We start from the raw sequence: 17562 nt of genomic DNA on the forward strand, positions 1-17562 counted from the left end.
TTGAGTTTTTTACGAGTCTAAAAATCGCATATATTTTTCACAAAGAATTTAGAGTTTTTTTTTTGTTAAAAAATAAATAAATAAATATAAATCACATTATAATACTTTACAAATATTAAACATTGTTGTGCGTTTAAAAAAAGAAATTATAAGTTTTGTTGAGATTAAAAATCAGAATTAAATTTTTTTTAAAAAATAAATTAAATATTTAACTAACAAGGGATTTCTGTAGATGGAATTTTTTAAAAAAAAAGTAGACAAGAAAAGTTGCGAAATATGATTAGGTAGCTATAAAATATTCATTGTTTCGATTCTTTCATATCGCGAAATAGCTGAGACATCTTATTGAGGGCGCTACCGGCTTTGAACCATTCAATCTGCTGCGCGTTCATGGTGTGATTCAAGTAAATAGTTGTTTTCGAACCGTCGGCATGACTTAGAACGCATTTAACTGGCTACAATTTTTTTAAAAAAAATTAAATCATTAAATTCGAAAATAAAATGGAAAAATTTACGTGGGTAAGACCATTATGATCTCATATTAGATGAGATTATCTAATGTAATAAAATTATCATTTTTTATATTAATAAATTTTGCAATAATTTAAAAAAATAACTATTATTATTTATATTCAAATATATGGATTATAACAAAGAATCATATAGAAATTAACAATAATTTAACTAAATAGCTTAAAAATTTTGCTTAGAATTTCTATAATTATTGAAAGAAAAAATTGTTACTTTTCCTGGAGCTAAATTTTTCAAGTCCAATAAGGAGACTTTGTCATATGGTTGTACCTTATCATAATCAGCTGGTTTGTCAAAAGTTAAAGGTAGGACACCCTGTTTTTTTAGATTAGTTTCTGATATGTTTTTTTTATTGGCAAAATATTTTGTGTTATAAAATGCATGTGTATCTTAAACTATTAAATAAATATACATATGTGTATATGTTAGCGTCAATCTCTTTTTTTCCGGCAATGTGTTATATTTACAACTTTATATCATTTCTTGAAGAGCGTTTTTTTAAATTTTAAAATCGGATTTTACCCGGAAATATATTCTATCATGTTTGGAATACCTATCTTATGAATTCAAGACAATTTTGCTGCTACCCTTAGAGCCATTTATATAAAAAATATATGGAAAATCTTATAAATTAAATTATGTTTAAAAGTTCATGAAAAAAATTGTTCGAAATTCATAGAGTTGGTATTCCCAAACATAGTAAAATTCATTTCCGGTAAAATTAGATTTTTTAAATTTTTTTAAAAAGCGCTCAAAAAATGACTGAAAGTTAAAAAATAACACATAACCGGGAAAAATATATTGACGCTAAATATATATATATATATAATAATCTAATTTAAAGTAAAAAAATAAATTATGTTAAATTGTATACATACATTGTATCTTTTAGAGGAGAGCATGGTATGACCCGGACCGTTAAGATTTTTATACTGGTTCCCTAGAAAGCCCTTAAAGCTCACTATTATTAAAGCACGAATGCCATTCGAAAATCTATGAAGGGAATCACGTTTTTTCCTTGAGAACACTTTCTTATCCCTCTTTAATTCTCATAATACTTATGGCAAAAAAAGCGCCATATAATTATATAATGGAAAACCTTTATATAAAACTTTTGGGAATAGAATGATGTTATATTGAAGATATAAAAAATAAGAAAATATTTCCTATTCGACGATAACGGAGTGAAGAGGGGTTCAAATTATGTTGGAATAAAGAAAATATACAATATAAACCATGAATTCTGGCAAAACTCTTGACTATGATAGCTCGCCCACCCAGATGTCTAGGCTCCAAAGCCGCGTGTTCTCGAGAACTTCCCTCGCCGTAATTTTCGTCGCCTACAACCACCCAGTTAACATTGTGAGCCTTTTTTTTAAAAAAAAATTTTTGATAATTATTTAAGATAGTTTTCTTTTATAAAAATAATAAATAAAATATATATAAAATATTATCTCTTCAGTTACATCTGTTAAAATGCACCATCCATTTTTTTAGAACAAATTCGATTTTTTTAAGCATAAAGTAGGTTGGTAAGATATAAATATCGTGAAGTATAATATGATACACTAGATCCCAATGCAGTATTGAACGGCATTCTCTTCATAGGCCGGGCAAGGAATTATTTTTTTTTAAAATATTTTTCATTTGCTCCTTATGTCCGATGTAGGGTCTAGCTTATATATCACTAAATGGGCGAGGTAGAATTAATGTACGCAGGCCAATCAGATTATTTTTAGAAAATCTGATATCAAAATTTCAGATAGCACGAAACAAATGTTATATATCGACCTGTGTGTCAAACCGGCCGCCGTTCTGATCATGCTAAAAATGCCGCCGATATTCAAAACGGTGGCGCACGCCCGACTCATAAATTCTTTTAAAATAATTTTCATGTTTTAATACATTTTTATTCTAATGATAAGTCAACATCATTGTTGTAACTGTATAATGTGATTAGATCCAACATCGGATATGATAGATCGTGACAGCACTGATACCCGTTTCAAATTGAATAATAACAATAATGCCAATCAAATGAGAACATTAAAATTAAATGTCCTAACCGATGACAGTGTATTAATTGTGCTAAAATGCATATCTGAGCTAACTAATAAAAAATCAAATTAATCATGTTTTGAAAAAAAAAGTAGAAAGCATTATCTCAAAACAATTTTCCATTCGAAATTTAAAGAAACAGTAGAATTTTTATCTTCACTAAATGGGGCAACATTGAACTTGGCATTACTTTAAGGAAATAAAAACACATTTAATAGTAAATGATAATGATAGCTCGACAATTATTTCATTTCCTGCTTGCGATCTTATTATTATTTATTTCAAAATTTATATAGGTGTTGACTTCTATTCTAAACCTAAAATTTCAAAAATTAAAATTGTAATAAAATATCTAATAAAAATAGCATATCGTTGGAATATATTATTTAACATCTTAAAATAATAATGATATTAGATTAATAAATATAGAGATTGAAAACCACAAATACAAATTATATGACGAGGTTGGCAATTAAACATACAAAGCAATTTATGATTCCACTTTAAGTGATAGAACAAGAATGCTATATTCCTCAAAAAATGTCATTCAAAGGATATGGATTTTCTAAATTTTTAAAGACAAAAGAAGATCAAACTTCCCAATATTTCCATGCTAACCAAAAAAACTCTGTTTTAAGGGGTTTCTCTATAGCTGGGTTGATATTAAATTCAAGGAGATCATTTTTATGTCCGGCAAATTTAAATAAATTTATCTAAACACACGATTGACTAAAAAAATTACAAAAGTGAGTTTGCCTTTATAATCTGCTTTCTTTCCAATAAAGATCTAATAATTTATGCCCATTCGTCGACGCACAGGTCTAATTATATATAATTTTTTTTTGCTTTTTAAGAAAAATCTGACTTTATAGTAACGAGCCGTGGCTGGAACCGCGTCGAATTCGCCTGTCAGCTGATTCTTAATGCTATTCGCTTTATCGTTGACTATATTGATGGCACTTTATATGGGAAATATATATAAAAAAAAATTTTTTAAAATAAAATATTCGATTGTAATTCAAATTATTAGAATCATTGTAAGGATAATTGAATGAAATTTAAATAACAATTAAGGCTTTTCAGCCCGCAACGTGATTAATTGAAGGAAATTTTGAATTTTGAATAAGATAGATAAGGTTCACATTTTCAAGAGGATAAATATATTATTAATTAATAATTATCGATTAATACCCAATGAACATGTTATTTGAGATATTGTCCAAATGGCCCCTGTATTTAAGCCACGGTCCAGCGGCGCTGATATGATCGGTTGTGCATTTACCTTTAATCTTAAAAAATATTAAACAATTTAAAGATTGCTGTCGTCGTATTTTATAGACAATTAATGTAATCAATATATATAATATATTTTTAATTACTCAAAAATGGCTATGATTTATTGAGTTTTCTTAGACTTTTAACATGATTAAGATGAAGTCTCTTACTAGGTTTATCTTACAATTTTTTTTTCATATTTATTATTATGTTTAACCTTGATAAGTATGAGAGCGTCGATGATATCCTTGCCGTCCCAAGGCTTGAAAGGTGTCAGCAATTGAAGTCTTTGACTTTTGGAGTCGACTTCCAACTTGACGCCAGAGCCATCGCTGGGCGGTTTTTGGTATGTGTCCACGCCAGGGTCAAATCCGCGAACCGGTAATTCGTTCCCGTGCGGACTTGAGAGTTTAAACTTTTTGCCTTTATTTTTTTCAGAATTTTTTAATCTAAGATTAATTAGGAGATTTTGGGAGTTCCAGTCTAGAACCCCGAAACTATGTCTACCCTTTATTTCTCAATATCCAAATACTAAAAAGAAAACCGTCTTTGTCCGTGAGCTCTTGGTTAACGGGATCGAAATCGAGTCTCCCTTCTATGCTCATCGCGACTACAAGTTCGGGGGATGTAACGAAAGCGTGTGTACCGGGATTTCCGTCGTTACGGCCAGTGAAATTACGGTTGTAGGAACTGACTATTGTGTTTTTCTCGCCTTTTTTAACGTCTTGCCTTTAAAATCATAAAAAATATTAATTGCTATGGGAAGAAGTAAAAAAAAGGATGCAATTACTCGTGTTTATACATATAAGTAGCAATAATACCTATCCCATTGTCCTATGCACGGGCCACAGGCATTAGCTAAAACAACTCCGCCAAATTCTCTAAAAATATCCGCCTAGTTTTGTTTTAATTAAATATTTCTATAATACATAATAATTATTTCTCTCCTGAAATTTGGGATTAAACGATGCCGATCTAAAACGTTTGAGCCAATCCCGCTCTATGTCTATTTACGGTAACTCTGATAAGGCAAAATTTATTTTAATACCACCCCCCCCCCTCCTTTTCCCCACCCCGTTCTATCGACGTCTTTATTCGTCTATTTCTCGATTTCTTTTACTGACTCGTTCTAAAAAAAGGAACATATGATATTATCTAATTTTATAAGCTTTTAGATATCTACAAATTTGTTTACATTACCTGCCCATCCCTTTCTATGGTTGCCCTGATCTGCTCGGAGCCTGGTGTGACCGTAAAAGCCGATTTGGATTTCAAGCCGTGAGATAAGGCCTCTCGAGCTACGCTGGCGGCCCGTTCCATGTCCTCGTAACTAGAGTTGGTGCAGCTGCCTATCAGACCTAAGATGCGCGTGTTCGGTATAAAAATTAAATCGAATAGGATAAAAATTTATAAAATAATTTTGAACTGGTAAACACTCTATGAATCAAGGTGATAAATTTTTAGTAAAAAATCAGAAATAGAGTTAATAGTGTGGAAATAATGCAGGTGCAGTAATGGTAATTCAGTATATTAAATAAATATCAGATACTCAGGTCCGACCTGGATTGGCTAACTTTAGCCCCATATCGGACGGGAAAATAAAAGCAGTCAGTGGTGGCTAAGTTGTAAAATTAACAAAATTAAGCTAAAATTTTGAAAAATTATAGCTATAATATTTTATTTACCCACTAAACCTGATATTATTTTCCCTGCAGGTCTCACCGAAATATAAATCGAGTTCTTAAATTTCCAGTTTCTATATATATTTATTAAAACTAAGGTAGTTATCGAGAACGAACTTACCAACTTTAATTTCTAAAGGCCAATTGTTCTTTATGGCCGCGTCTTTCAGTTTCGCAATCGGGTGAGCTAGATCTGGCGTAAAGGGACCATTTACATGAGGTCCTAGCTATAAAAAAATAAATAATCGTGATGCTGTCAAAATTTTTTTTAAAAAAATAAAATCAACCTGGTCTAAATCAATTTCGATGACCCTGTCATAATGGCAATCCTTATCCGGAACTAGAAGATCCTTGTACTGGTCTGCTAGATCTCCGATATCTTAAAAGTATGCCAATTTATAAGAATAAAATAAATTTAGTGGCGAAAACGCATCAAAAATGTTTTTATTAATATAAATCAGGTTCAACGTATTTTAATATAATTTATAATATTATAAATTTTTATATATAGTTATTAAATAACGCATCCAAAAACACCTAATTTAAACATCCACACAAAAAAATGGATTTTATTAGGCGGAAACCCCCCCCACCCCTCTCTTACCTCACTCCTCTAAAGTTATATAACAAATACAATCTTAATAACTATTTTTATAAATTATTTCTAACCTTTTCTCTTTGTGGCATCTAAATATCTTTTCATGGAAACGTTATAAGGGAATACCGACGTGGTAGCCCCAATTTCTGCACCCATATTACATATGGTACCCATACCCGTGCAAGATATGGAATCTACACCCGGTCCGAAATATTCGATTATGGCGCCAGTTCCACCTTTGACAGTCAAAATACCCGCTACTTTTAGTATTACGTCTTTGAGCGAATGTAATTTTTTTTTTTTTAAGATCTTTATTTGGGAAATGTATTAATTATAATCTCATAAAAATACTGTTGGTATATTTGAGCAGATTTTTAAAGATTCTTCTGATTCTGAGATAAATCCATTATTTTGTTACCACGTTTTTATAAATTATGACTTTAAAATTACTTTTTTTAAAAATATGAATTTTATGTCAATTAACATTTTTGAGTATCAGCCACAGGTAATGGATTAAATATATATATAAGCGTACTACCTTTGGAAGATGTCCAATCCCTTAATTTGCCTGTCAATTTAACGCCAATCACCTATAAAAAAAATTAGTAAAGCGCGTTCATGTCTTTGTAATATAAAATAAAAAGTAAATAACAAATGGACCTTTTTTTTGTTCGTTTTATTATTTGAAATTTAAAATCTTACATTTGGACATTTGAGTTCCCAGGGTAGAGAGGCCATAACGTCAACCGCGTCGGCACCGCCAACACCGATACATAAACCGCCCAATCCTCCTATAGTATATCATAAAATTATAGGCGTGATTAAATCTTCTTTAATAGACACAAAAAGAATATGTATTTCACCCCCTCCTCCCCGCCCCTCATTAAAATAAGGGGGAATTTTTAATCCATATATCTAGCGTGGTTCAGACCGTTTCACAGTCCTACAGACCGATTTGGCTCACCAAATAACTAGATTCCATTTGGTGTAAAAACTCGATCTGAATTTGGACGTTCACTTCTTTTGGATAATGAAAGCCCGAACGGGTAAGGTTAACAATTCACTACGACCAGCCACACTTTGAAATTGCTAAGTTTTTATTATGGACGCGTACAATGGAAGTTAATTTTTTTAAAATACGTATTCGCATAAAAATAATTTTATTTCAAAATGTTAATAGTTATACTTGTACTCGATAAAAAAGGCAAATCATAGAAAATGATCAAAATTAACCTCCGTTGGGGGTATGGCTATCCGTTCCAATCAATAGTACACCCGGAAACGCGTAATTTTCTAATATAATCTGGCAAAAAATTATTAAAAATAAAATATTTTGATTTCATGAGAAATACATAAGTTATAAAGATCTGATGTCAGTAGCGCCGTTAGGGGGCCAGCAGGATCTCAAGTCCTCAAAAATTTCGACTTTTCGCCAAATTTTCGTTAGAATTACATTTTTTTTTAAAAAAAGAGCGAGTTCCCTTTAGGATGTTATAAAACACTAATTTGTAAAGTCATAGCATTTAGTTTTCTAATGAAGTTCTGTTCCTTGCATTTAACAAAGCCTATTGTTGTCTATTTTAAAAAGTTAGCATCGACATCGCCTATCCCCTCATTCAGTTACGCTCAGTGTATAGTAAACGCGTTATCTTTGAGCGTTGCGTTATTTAACGCTATCGAAATCACAGCTGATTTTTCGTAACGTTAAACCTTAATATTTTTTGAAATAACTCAAACAGGTGTTCTAACGCTATACATTTCTCAATTCCCGTTGCATATTTTCTTATCAACGCATAGCAAAATAAATTTTTAAAATTTTCTCATGGCGTTATTATCATAACGCTCTATGTCTATAAATTATACGTATTTATTACTGCTTGATTTTGTAATAAGGCTGCATCGTTAAATAACGAAACGCTTGAGCATAACGCGTTTAGTGTGGCTTTAGTCCTAATTGCTAACTATGAATGGAGGGGTAATGTGGATTAGTCAATATAGAATCTAATGCTTAAAAGGTTACAAGCTCCCGAAACATTATTAATTACCGTCAGAAAACTTATTAAAAACTAACATTCTTATTTTTATGCTCATTTTTGATTTGAATTAATAATGCCATTTACAAAAAATTTATAATATAAATGAATAAAGAAACTTGATGAATAATGCCACTTCCAGGTTTCCAAAATCCAACGCCATATTTGCTACCCGCAGACGATAAAAAATGATAAACTTCCTCATTTTGTTGCTGGCGAAAGATGTGATAAAATTATTAATTTTTTATTACGATTTAAATTTTCATAAATAGTTAATCATTAAAATCGTATGTTATTTTATATTTATAAAAATAATATATGTGATTATTATTTATAAATGATAAAATTTGTTATCATCTCAGACAGATCAGACCATTTTTCATTGTTAATAAAATGAAATTAAAGTTTTAAAATTTGTTTTGGAAGTTCAAGAACACAAGATTTAACAACAAAACCATCCATTTTTTTTCGCATAAATTTAATTTTATTGCAAGCAGAGTTTGAACCTGGAAAAGACCGATAAATTTTAGAATTTCGTTTTACAAAAAAAAATGATACGGCTTTTTATAACTTAGAATTAACGAGGTTCCAAGGATTCCTTCCGATTCAAACTCTCCTTAGAAATGTGAATACGTTGCGCTTTCGTTAGGCACGGTGCTGCGGTTCAAGGAAATTTCAAAATGGATTCTGGTTTCGGTTACTATAAATTTTTAGGTTTCCGGTTCTTGTTATTGGATTGATTCAATCCAGACCATAAAATTAATAAAATAAATAACGAGCATAATCATTACCTTAGCTTTACTCAGATCGCTAGGACCGCCGTGGGTCGTGGCTTCGATTAAATGGTCGCAATGGATGGTGGACGGGACCTGAACTCGAGCCAGTCCGCTTGATATGAACTGCATCATGGCCATTTGAGCAGTGGCATCTTGCATGGCTACGCGATCCGGCCGAAGGGCTAAATAACTTTTACCACGGGCGATTTCCTACACACGTAATAACGTTTGACAGAGATAATCGGGTTTTAAATTTATAAGAAAAAAAATTAAGTGAGAATGCAGTCCCTATTACCCATTACATTTAGAGAGAGAAAAATGGCCACAGTTTTCCGCAAATGTCTGGAGATCTAAAAGGGGGTTATTTAAACATCTAGAAAAGGGAGTGGCTTAAATCGACCACATTTAAAGATTAAACTCGATTGGCTAATATTGGCACAATTATTAAATTATATTTTTCCCGGAAATGGGCCAACCTAGACTTAATAATTATAATTCCAAACAGCGCGAAGTAGTTATGCCTTTCCGGGTGGTCAGAAAGGTAAGCACATTTAGTGCAATGGGCAAGTTAAAAACAATGCAAGGATTGGGTGGGCTAGCAGTTAAAAAATGTATTTAAATAAATTTGCCAAACCAATCAATCAAATAAATTTTAATAAAGAAAATGGGTGGTGAGGTTTTTTAAAAAAAAAAATCATAAGTGGGCGTGTGGCTAAAAAAATTAATCAACGGCAAGCAGGGTTGATTAAACTCGCTCATCAATGACATACAATAATACCTAGACTGATGATGTATACATTAAAGGTGTATATCAATGAAAAACAGCTGTGGACGCCATTTTAATTACCCGTATCATATTAAAAATTTTAAAACGAGAGGCCAATTTATTCCTATGTCTGACGCAAACTTTATTAAAGAATTGCCCGATCATGGAGATAATAAGGAAGAGAGTTATCAAGTTAGTAGTAGTTTTTAACGTGAGAACAATTACTATGGATTACCAAAATGGCGGGTCCAGCTGATTTGCATTCAAAGACGCTTTCGACTGCATTATTACGAATGTATCGTCTCTAGGTATTATTATATATCATTGCTCATAACTAAAAATATTATTTTTTTTAAAAAAACTCTGCCTTAAATTTAAAATTTAATCAAAATATTTGTCAGCTTTTGGCCCGATCTCAAATTCAAAATTTTAGATAATAACATAAGCTCACATTCAAGATGTCATGTTTTAAAAGTGTCAACTGAATAAGATACGAAAGCAAATTTACTTATTTTCTAACTGACGAATTGTAATCGTTTGCCCATGAATAGTTTATAAAAGGCAATAGTGATTATATGATAATGTAATGCCGTAAATTTACTTTACTATATTATGTTAGCGTCAAATGCCCTTTTCCCGGCAAATCGTTATTTATTCAACTTTAAAAATCATTTTTTTTGAGCGCGTTTTTTTAAACAAAATTTAAAATCCGATTTTACCGGAAATGTAATCTAACATGTTTAGAATACCTATCTTATGACTTGTAGACAATGTTGTCGTTAACCTTTGAATCATTTATAATTTATATATAAAAAATTATCTATGAAAAAATTAATATAAATTACATTAAGTTCAATTCATGGCAAAATTGTCTGTATTTGATAGGGTAGGTCTTCTAAACATGATGAAATACATTTCCGGTAGAATCCGATTGTTAAATTTAAAAAAAACGTGCTCAAGAAATGATTTAAAGTTGAAAAAATGACATATTGACCTTTTTTTTTTAAAAAAATAATAATATAATGGTCATTAATCCTATTCCGATTAGTAAGCGCGAATTGGCTCGAGCGAAATCACAGCTGATTCGTCACAGATATAATACTCTCTGTCGCGATTTCGTAATTTCGCCTCGGTATTTATACCTATTGCCTCGCTTTCGTAAATTGCGCTGCGAAAAATTTCGAGTCGCTAGAGAGAATCGCGCAGCCTATAAACGGGGCGGTTAGGCAAATATTTGCAAAAAATAAAGATTATTTTTGATAATCATCTAAATATCATTTCTAATAAATAAACAAAAAAAATGGTGTTTAATTATAGAATGCATCTTCAATCAGTGAAAGTTTGTAAAACAATACCGAGTCGCGTGTTTGGGAAAGGAAAATATTGAATAGAATAGATGGAAATAAGTTAACAAACGTGGCACTTTTATAGAAAGGAATTCGTATTTATATCATAATTGTCAGATGAGAGTTCTACCAGTCGGCCCGGAGCTCCCCGAGTCGGGAGAGGCAAGGGAGCCGGACCTAAAATTTAATAAACAAAGCCGAGCCGGAGTTTAAATGTTGAAAGAAAAATCAGGCGTGGTTATTTAAAAAGTTCCCTTAAAAAAATACAGCTTCCTCCGGAATTTGAAACAATTTTTTTTGTAAAGATATCTTATTTAACTTTCATGACAAATATGGCTTAATTTTGTATTTTTTGCCTAAAATTAGCATTAAAAAAAAATTAAACCGGGGTGGACTAAAAATAAATAAATAAAGGTTTGGACCGAACCAGCTTGCGCTTGCAGGACTCTAGTTCAAAGATGCCTCGATGCCATCTTTATCTGCAAATACTACCGATACTTATAATAAAGTTACTTATTCTACCTTCCACGGGATAGGTTCTAAATCGCTAAAAATTGGGAACCTGGCTTATATCTCCTAGAAAATTTTTGAAGTAAATTTGAAATTAATATTAATAGATACTAGGGGATTAAATGCTTGTATTTAAATTGAAAATTTTAAAAAAATCGCTAAAATGGAAGAAATATCATCCAAAATCCCAGTTTTGGGAATCAAATTGGGAATTTGGATGATATTTCTTCCATTTTAGCGATTTTTGTTTTAGCGATTTAGAACGGGAACCACTTCCACTGATAAAAATTATTCTTTACAAAATAAGCATTATCCCATATTGATGCTTTTTTTGTTTCCACAAATTTTGAAAAGTATTTTAAATAAATTTATAAGATCTATTTTAACTTTAAAAAAAAATTAAAAGAATTGTTTTAAAAAAGGATTAAATAAATAAATCCACAATTTATTTTTTAAAAAAATCGGATTCAAAAATAAAATATGAAACGATATCAAAATAAAATATATTATTTAAAAAAAAAACAAATAAGAATATAATAAAAATTATATGAAAAAAAAATTAAAAAAATAAACTAAAAAAATGGTGGCAAATATCACTGATGGTGCAAAATGGCTCCTTTTGAGCCCAATTTTAAAAACGACGATGCAAGCCTGAAGATTTTTCTTATAAGTGGAACAAAGGTTTAGTTGGCAAAATCTCGAGTCTTTGGAATGGAGCGATTTTGCATCACTACATATCACTCTAGAGAGGAGTGTATCTTAGGAAATTGGAATGGCAGATATAAAATTCAATTTTTTTTCTTTTTTATTTTCATTCCGGAATTTGTCATGGTTCCATATAGTACAAGTAAACCAATCTCTTAATAATTTCCTTTCCATTAAAATTTAATTCAGTTGTTTGTTTTTATATATATGTACTTATTTTTATAATCGTTAATTGATTTTTTATATGACCTTTGGTCTAATGTATAAAAATTATTTGGCTTTATTGGTAAAATGACTAATTTGTCCACTATATCTTTAAGCAATATCATATAAAAAATAAAGATACTTGGGAATTGCATTCTCAATCAGCAAATTTCTAGATTTTTACGAATAACAGGTTTATTTTTTATTTTCTTGAATACAAATAATTTGATTTGATCAATGTTTTTTATAATTTTCTCAACTTCTAGAGAATCAGAACTTTCAGATAATCATTATGACATATCCAGTATTTCCAGAATCATTGACTTCTTAGAAAATTTTATTGCTAATAATGAAATATTTGTATTTTTAGTGGATAAAATAAATTAAAACAAAACAAATAATATTGTCTGGAATATTGCATATTGTATTATATATATAAAATAATGCAAAATTTTTATTTTTACTGTATCATTCAATGAAAGTTTATAATTCATAATGATGGAGAAAACTTATAGTTATTCCAATAAAATATAAATAACATAATCTTCTCATTAACAAAAATTATTTTAAATATTATAAATTTAAGCAGAGTTAATGGATCCTTTTGGATAGCAGTGAGTAGTGTTGTTAAAGGGCTCAATTTGAGCTGATTTTTAAAAACAGCTAACTCAATATTTTATCCAGAAAAATATAATGCAAGCCTGAAGATTTTGTTCATAGAAGGAACAGAGGTTCAAACATATATTATCAAAATCTTAATGCTTATGCAATATTTTTTTGGCTAAAATATTGTATTAGCCATGTATAAAATTGACTAAAAATAAACTGTTTAAAAATACTAGCAATGAGTTATCATTTTATTATATTCTAGATGAAACCTTTGGATAAAATTTTAGTTATTCTATGACATATATATATAGGCTTTAAAAATTTCAGATAGGGAAAATAAACCTAAAAGATTGTGTAAGTAACATACATTTTAAATATCAATAAACCCAGTTGGTAAACTAAGGGTTAAAATGGCCAATTATATATATATTTAATTATTTTTTAATCATATAAATATAATTTAGTAATACTTGATTTTCAGGGTCATCTAAATGAGAGTATAAAATTTTTTCAGATAGTGTTAATGGACATTTTAATCTATACAAATCTTTTTAAATTGAATGATAAAATCAATTAAATACCGTTTTCTAATTATTTTCAATTTTGTAACCATAGTTTCATAATCAATAAATGATTTTGGATCAAAATGACTCAAGGCAACCTTTAATTATATTTAATTTATCATATTAAATCATAAAACTACTTTATGATATCTTTTATAATTCAACCCATTCCGCAATTTAGGAATAGTCTATACATAACCATATATATGTATCTATATATTATAATTTTTTACCTTATAATAGAAAGAACTTAAATATAATATCATATTTTAATTTATTTCCATATGAGTGCGACAAAATATCGAATCAAAATAATGGATTTATGCCAAGAGTAGGTCGATATATAGTCCAATGACATATATGTCATTGATATAGTCAGAATGTGAACTTTTTTGTCTCTCTATTAGGTATATAAGTCAAAATAATATTTCAGAGGTCAAGATCAAATTGCAATATTATTTTAAATAAATCATAATTAAATATTAATACTTTCTTTCTAAATCAAGTGTTTACTTATTATATTTATTCAAATTCATTTCGTACATGTAAATTATGAAAGAAAAATGTAAGTAAAATAAAATTTGAGGCAAGGCTCAGATAGTTAGAGAGAAATTTTTTTCTAGTAAATGTCTTTGAAAGAGAGATTCTTTGGGTTAATAGGTCTTATCGCTACTCCTTCTCCCCTATTTTCTAAAAAATTCTTCCATCGAGGTTAGAGTAGAGCAAGCGATGATCATTAATATGGAAAAAGGATCGGTAGTACTATATTTGGTTATTATTTAATTTATTTTTATAAGTTGATTATATAATTTTATTTATAATTGGCTTATATACAGGCAAGAAGAGAAATAAATAACATTTGGTTTCCAATGAAGATGAAAAGTATATTTTATGCTTACTTGAAAGTACAATTCTTTTACAAACAAAAGTATCCTTAGTATCTATTACAAGTATACTTAATTTATTATTCTTGTTTGATACCAATTTATTTTAGAACAAATTTCTTCAGATTCCAGCTTGCTAGCCAGATGTGATGAAAATAAAACATTATAATGCCCCAATTAGCAAACGCCTATAAAAATGCAATTAATTTAAAATAAGTAAAATAAAAATATGCAAATAATTAATAAAATCTTTGTGATTAAATTTCAAAACGTGAGCATTTTAATTTAAAAACCGCACATATAAATTAATTAACATAACCTTAACCGCCATACTTCACCCATATTTTAAGCTTAGCGCCAAGATAATAGATAAAGAAAGATGAGTTAAAAAGGTTAAAAAGTTTTTCCAGTTTCACATTTTCAACTGTTGAAATATTTCAACTTGCTTATTATTTAATGAGTTTTTAATTAAAATTTAAATTTAAAACAAAACAAAACAAAACAAAATCCTGACAAAATTTTCCCCAAAGATGAAAGATTTATACATTTTTAATATTTTAAAGTATTAAACAACCTGTACAGCAACATTACTGATAGGAGATGTGTTCTTAATAAATATTTTAAAATGTAGTATTTTTATTCAAAATATTAAGTATATCAATTATAGTTGTAATTTTAAATATAATATATATAATATATGTTATATTGCTATAGGAATTCTCGGATTCCAAATCCCAATCGAATCCTAGCGTTTTTTTTCTTCAGAATCTTATGTTTTTTATATTTTCATCTAACTGGATCTATTTTATAAATATATATTGTTTCTTAACCTAGATACTACCTAAAACCTCACAAAATGTTTTATGTAACTTATTGTGCTTATATAAAAAAAGATAAAGATTATTATAATTTTTTAAACAGGAAAATTGGGAAATATGTATTGTAAACTAAGATTATGATTTGTGAGCTTATTAAAAATTAAGCGAGTAAATATTTATAAGATCACACATTTATTTATTGCCATTTTTATTATGTTTGAATTATTATATAACAAATATAAATAAATCATATTATTTTGCCAATTTTATTAAGATCGACCGACCAGATATTTCCTTTAAAAGGTCAATATTGGCACCAATGCACTTAAAGTGTAATCATCGGTACCGATAAAAGAAATATATTAAAAATTAAAATATTAATAGTGGCCTAGTGGTTTATAATATATGCTTAAGAACCGAAGGTCCCAGATTTAATCCTGTTAAAGAACTGTAAAAATTAGATGTTTTTCTTCGATGACTGATGTGTAAAGACATATGATAAGATGAATTAGCTGAGAAATGTCACCCCAGTCACTGACAGACTTGGGCAGCCAAGTGCTAGGATACTTGTCCAATAAACCAAATGGAATATGGCCAGCTGAACTTGAAGACCATTCTAGGACTAGCGATCTCTTGGCCAGGTCTAAAATAGTGGTAACCTCGGGGGCCGTTCAAGTACAATGTCTACCAATCTACAATGGACTCGATAACGATACTCCGGTGGGAGATCCATCGAGATTGATACTCCGGTGGAATATCAAGCTAATGGAATCGATAAGAATACTCCGATTGAATATCTATCGATATTGATATTTCAGTGTGAGGAATACTCCGGTGGGATATCAGAAATATAAATTAGATAGAAAGATATAGCATTAGTAATAAAGTGGGGAGAGATATTGTAGGAGCTTACCACCAAAAAAGGTGGAAGCTAAAAAGAATATAAAGGAAGATTTGGGTTAAAATACTATCATATATATTTGTAATAACTTTCTTATAAAATTGTTTATCTTGCTGTAATTGTTTTTCATAGAATTTTCGCAATATGTTGTTTTTTACGATAATTACAAGTTAAACAATTTTATAAGAAAGTTGGTACAAATATAATGGGAAATATTTTATAACAAATCGTATTATTATTCTAATATAAGTAAAATAATCTATTATAGCATGTGCATGTTACGCAAACTCTGAAAAAAGAGTTGTTACTTGTTCTTATTCATTAGGAGAAAGATTTTAATTTTTTTTAAACCATATATTATTTGGAGATGTTGTATAAAATTATTATTTTTTTTTTTAAGTTTTGAAGTTTTTTTCTCCAATAATTAAAAAAATTAGATAAATTCTTGGTACATCTTTAACAGTTTTCCTAACTTTGAAGTATTCCCAGAATAGTGGTTTATCAAGTCTGGAAGATAGTTTAAAGGAAATATCTTTACAACAAAAATTTTAATATTATTTTTACCAAATATTTTACTATTTAGATTATTTTCTTTTTTTGTATTATAATTATTAAGAATTTTTTTTGGCAATACCAATATTTTTCAAATCAACAAAAATCATAATAATTAGTTTAACAACAATTTAATACCCATTCTCATAATTATCCTTTATAATATTTTTTTTAACTGAACATAATAAGTAAGATAAAATATTTTTGAAGATTAAAATTTAATCCATCTTAATAAAAAAAATAATATTTATAAATTGGTTCCAGAGGTGAACCTAGAAATCACTTTAATTGTATAGCTCAATTCGATGATCTGTTATGGACTGACAAGCTTGTAAAAAACAATGGGAGGGTGAATTTGAAATATTTTTACAGAATGAGCGGAATAGATTATTTATTAATAGAACTGTATTTTATTTCATAATATTGCCTATTATTATAAATTTAATTAAAGATACGATTAAGATAAAGAAATCAAACCAACCAATAAAATAATTTTTAAATAAGTTAGATATTTTTTAAAACAATGGAAGACGGACGTTCGGGTTAAAACCCACCCATTGCAGTCTTCTTTCTTCTTTCTTTCTTTCTCTTTCTTTCTTTCTTTCTTTCTTTCTTTCTTTCTTTCTTTCTTTCTTTCTTTCTTTCTTTCTTTCTTTCTTTCTTTCTTTCTTTCTTTCTTTCTTTCTTTCTTTCTTTCTTTCTTTCTTTCTTTCTCTTTTTCTTTCTTTCTTTCTTTCTTTCTTTCTTTCTT

General features: G+C 29.0%; 1 protein-coding gene across 1 annotated transcript; it reads right to left on the reverse strand.

Annotated features, from left to right (window-relative positions):
• Positions 1-106: 106 nt before the first annotated feature.
• On the reverse strand, positions 107-13951 carry LOC135927704 (aconitate hydratase, mitochondrial-like). Its single transcript, XM_065463873.1, has 21 exons — positions 13890-13951; positions 13797-13844; positions 13675-13754; positions 13564-13630; positions 8969-9163; positions 8297-8389; positions 7378-7447; positions 6847-6935; positions 6683-6734; positions 6216-6419; positions 5834-5925; positions 5668-5773; positions 5065-5222; positions 4686-4759; positions 4409-4593; positions 4082-4287; positions 3781-3878; positions 3455-3548; positions 1767-1899; positions 745-866; positions 107-455 (listed from the first exon to the last, which is right to left on the reverse strand). The coding sequence occupies exons 1-21, from the start codon at positions 13920-13922 to the stop codon at positions 300-302; spliced, it is 2355 nt and encodes a 784-aa protein (XP_065319945.1). The 5' UTR covers positions 13923-13951; the 3' UTR covers positions 107-299.
• Positions 13952-17562: the final 3611 nt, after the last annotated feature.

Source organism: Gordionus sp. m RMFG-2023, chromosome 3, assembly GCF_954871325.1.
Source record: "Gordionus sp. m RMFG-2023 chromosome 3, tfGorSpeb1-WG-v2, whole genome shotgun sequence".
Classification (NCBI taxonomy): domain Eukaryota; kingdom Metazoa; phylum Nematomorpha; class Gordioida; order Chordodea; family Parachordodidae; genus Gordionus; species Gordionus sp. m RMFG-2023.

Excerpts from the sequence above, each read along its gene's own strand:
- LOC135927704 (XM_065463873.1), bottom strand. The coding sequence starts at position 13,922 with ATGATATTATATTTAAGTTCTTTCTATTATAAG. Across the intron at positions 4,760-5,064 it reads CCATAGAAAGGGATGGGCAG|GCGGATATTTTTAGAGAATT; the intron begins GTAATGTAAACA and ends AAACAAAACTAG. Across the intron at positions 4,594-4,685 it reads TGCATAGGACAATGGGATAG|GCAAGACGTTAAAAAAGGCG; the intron begins GTATTATTGCTA and ends ATGATTTTAAAG.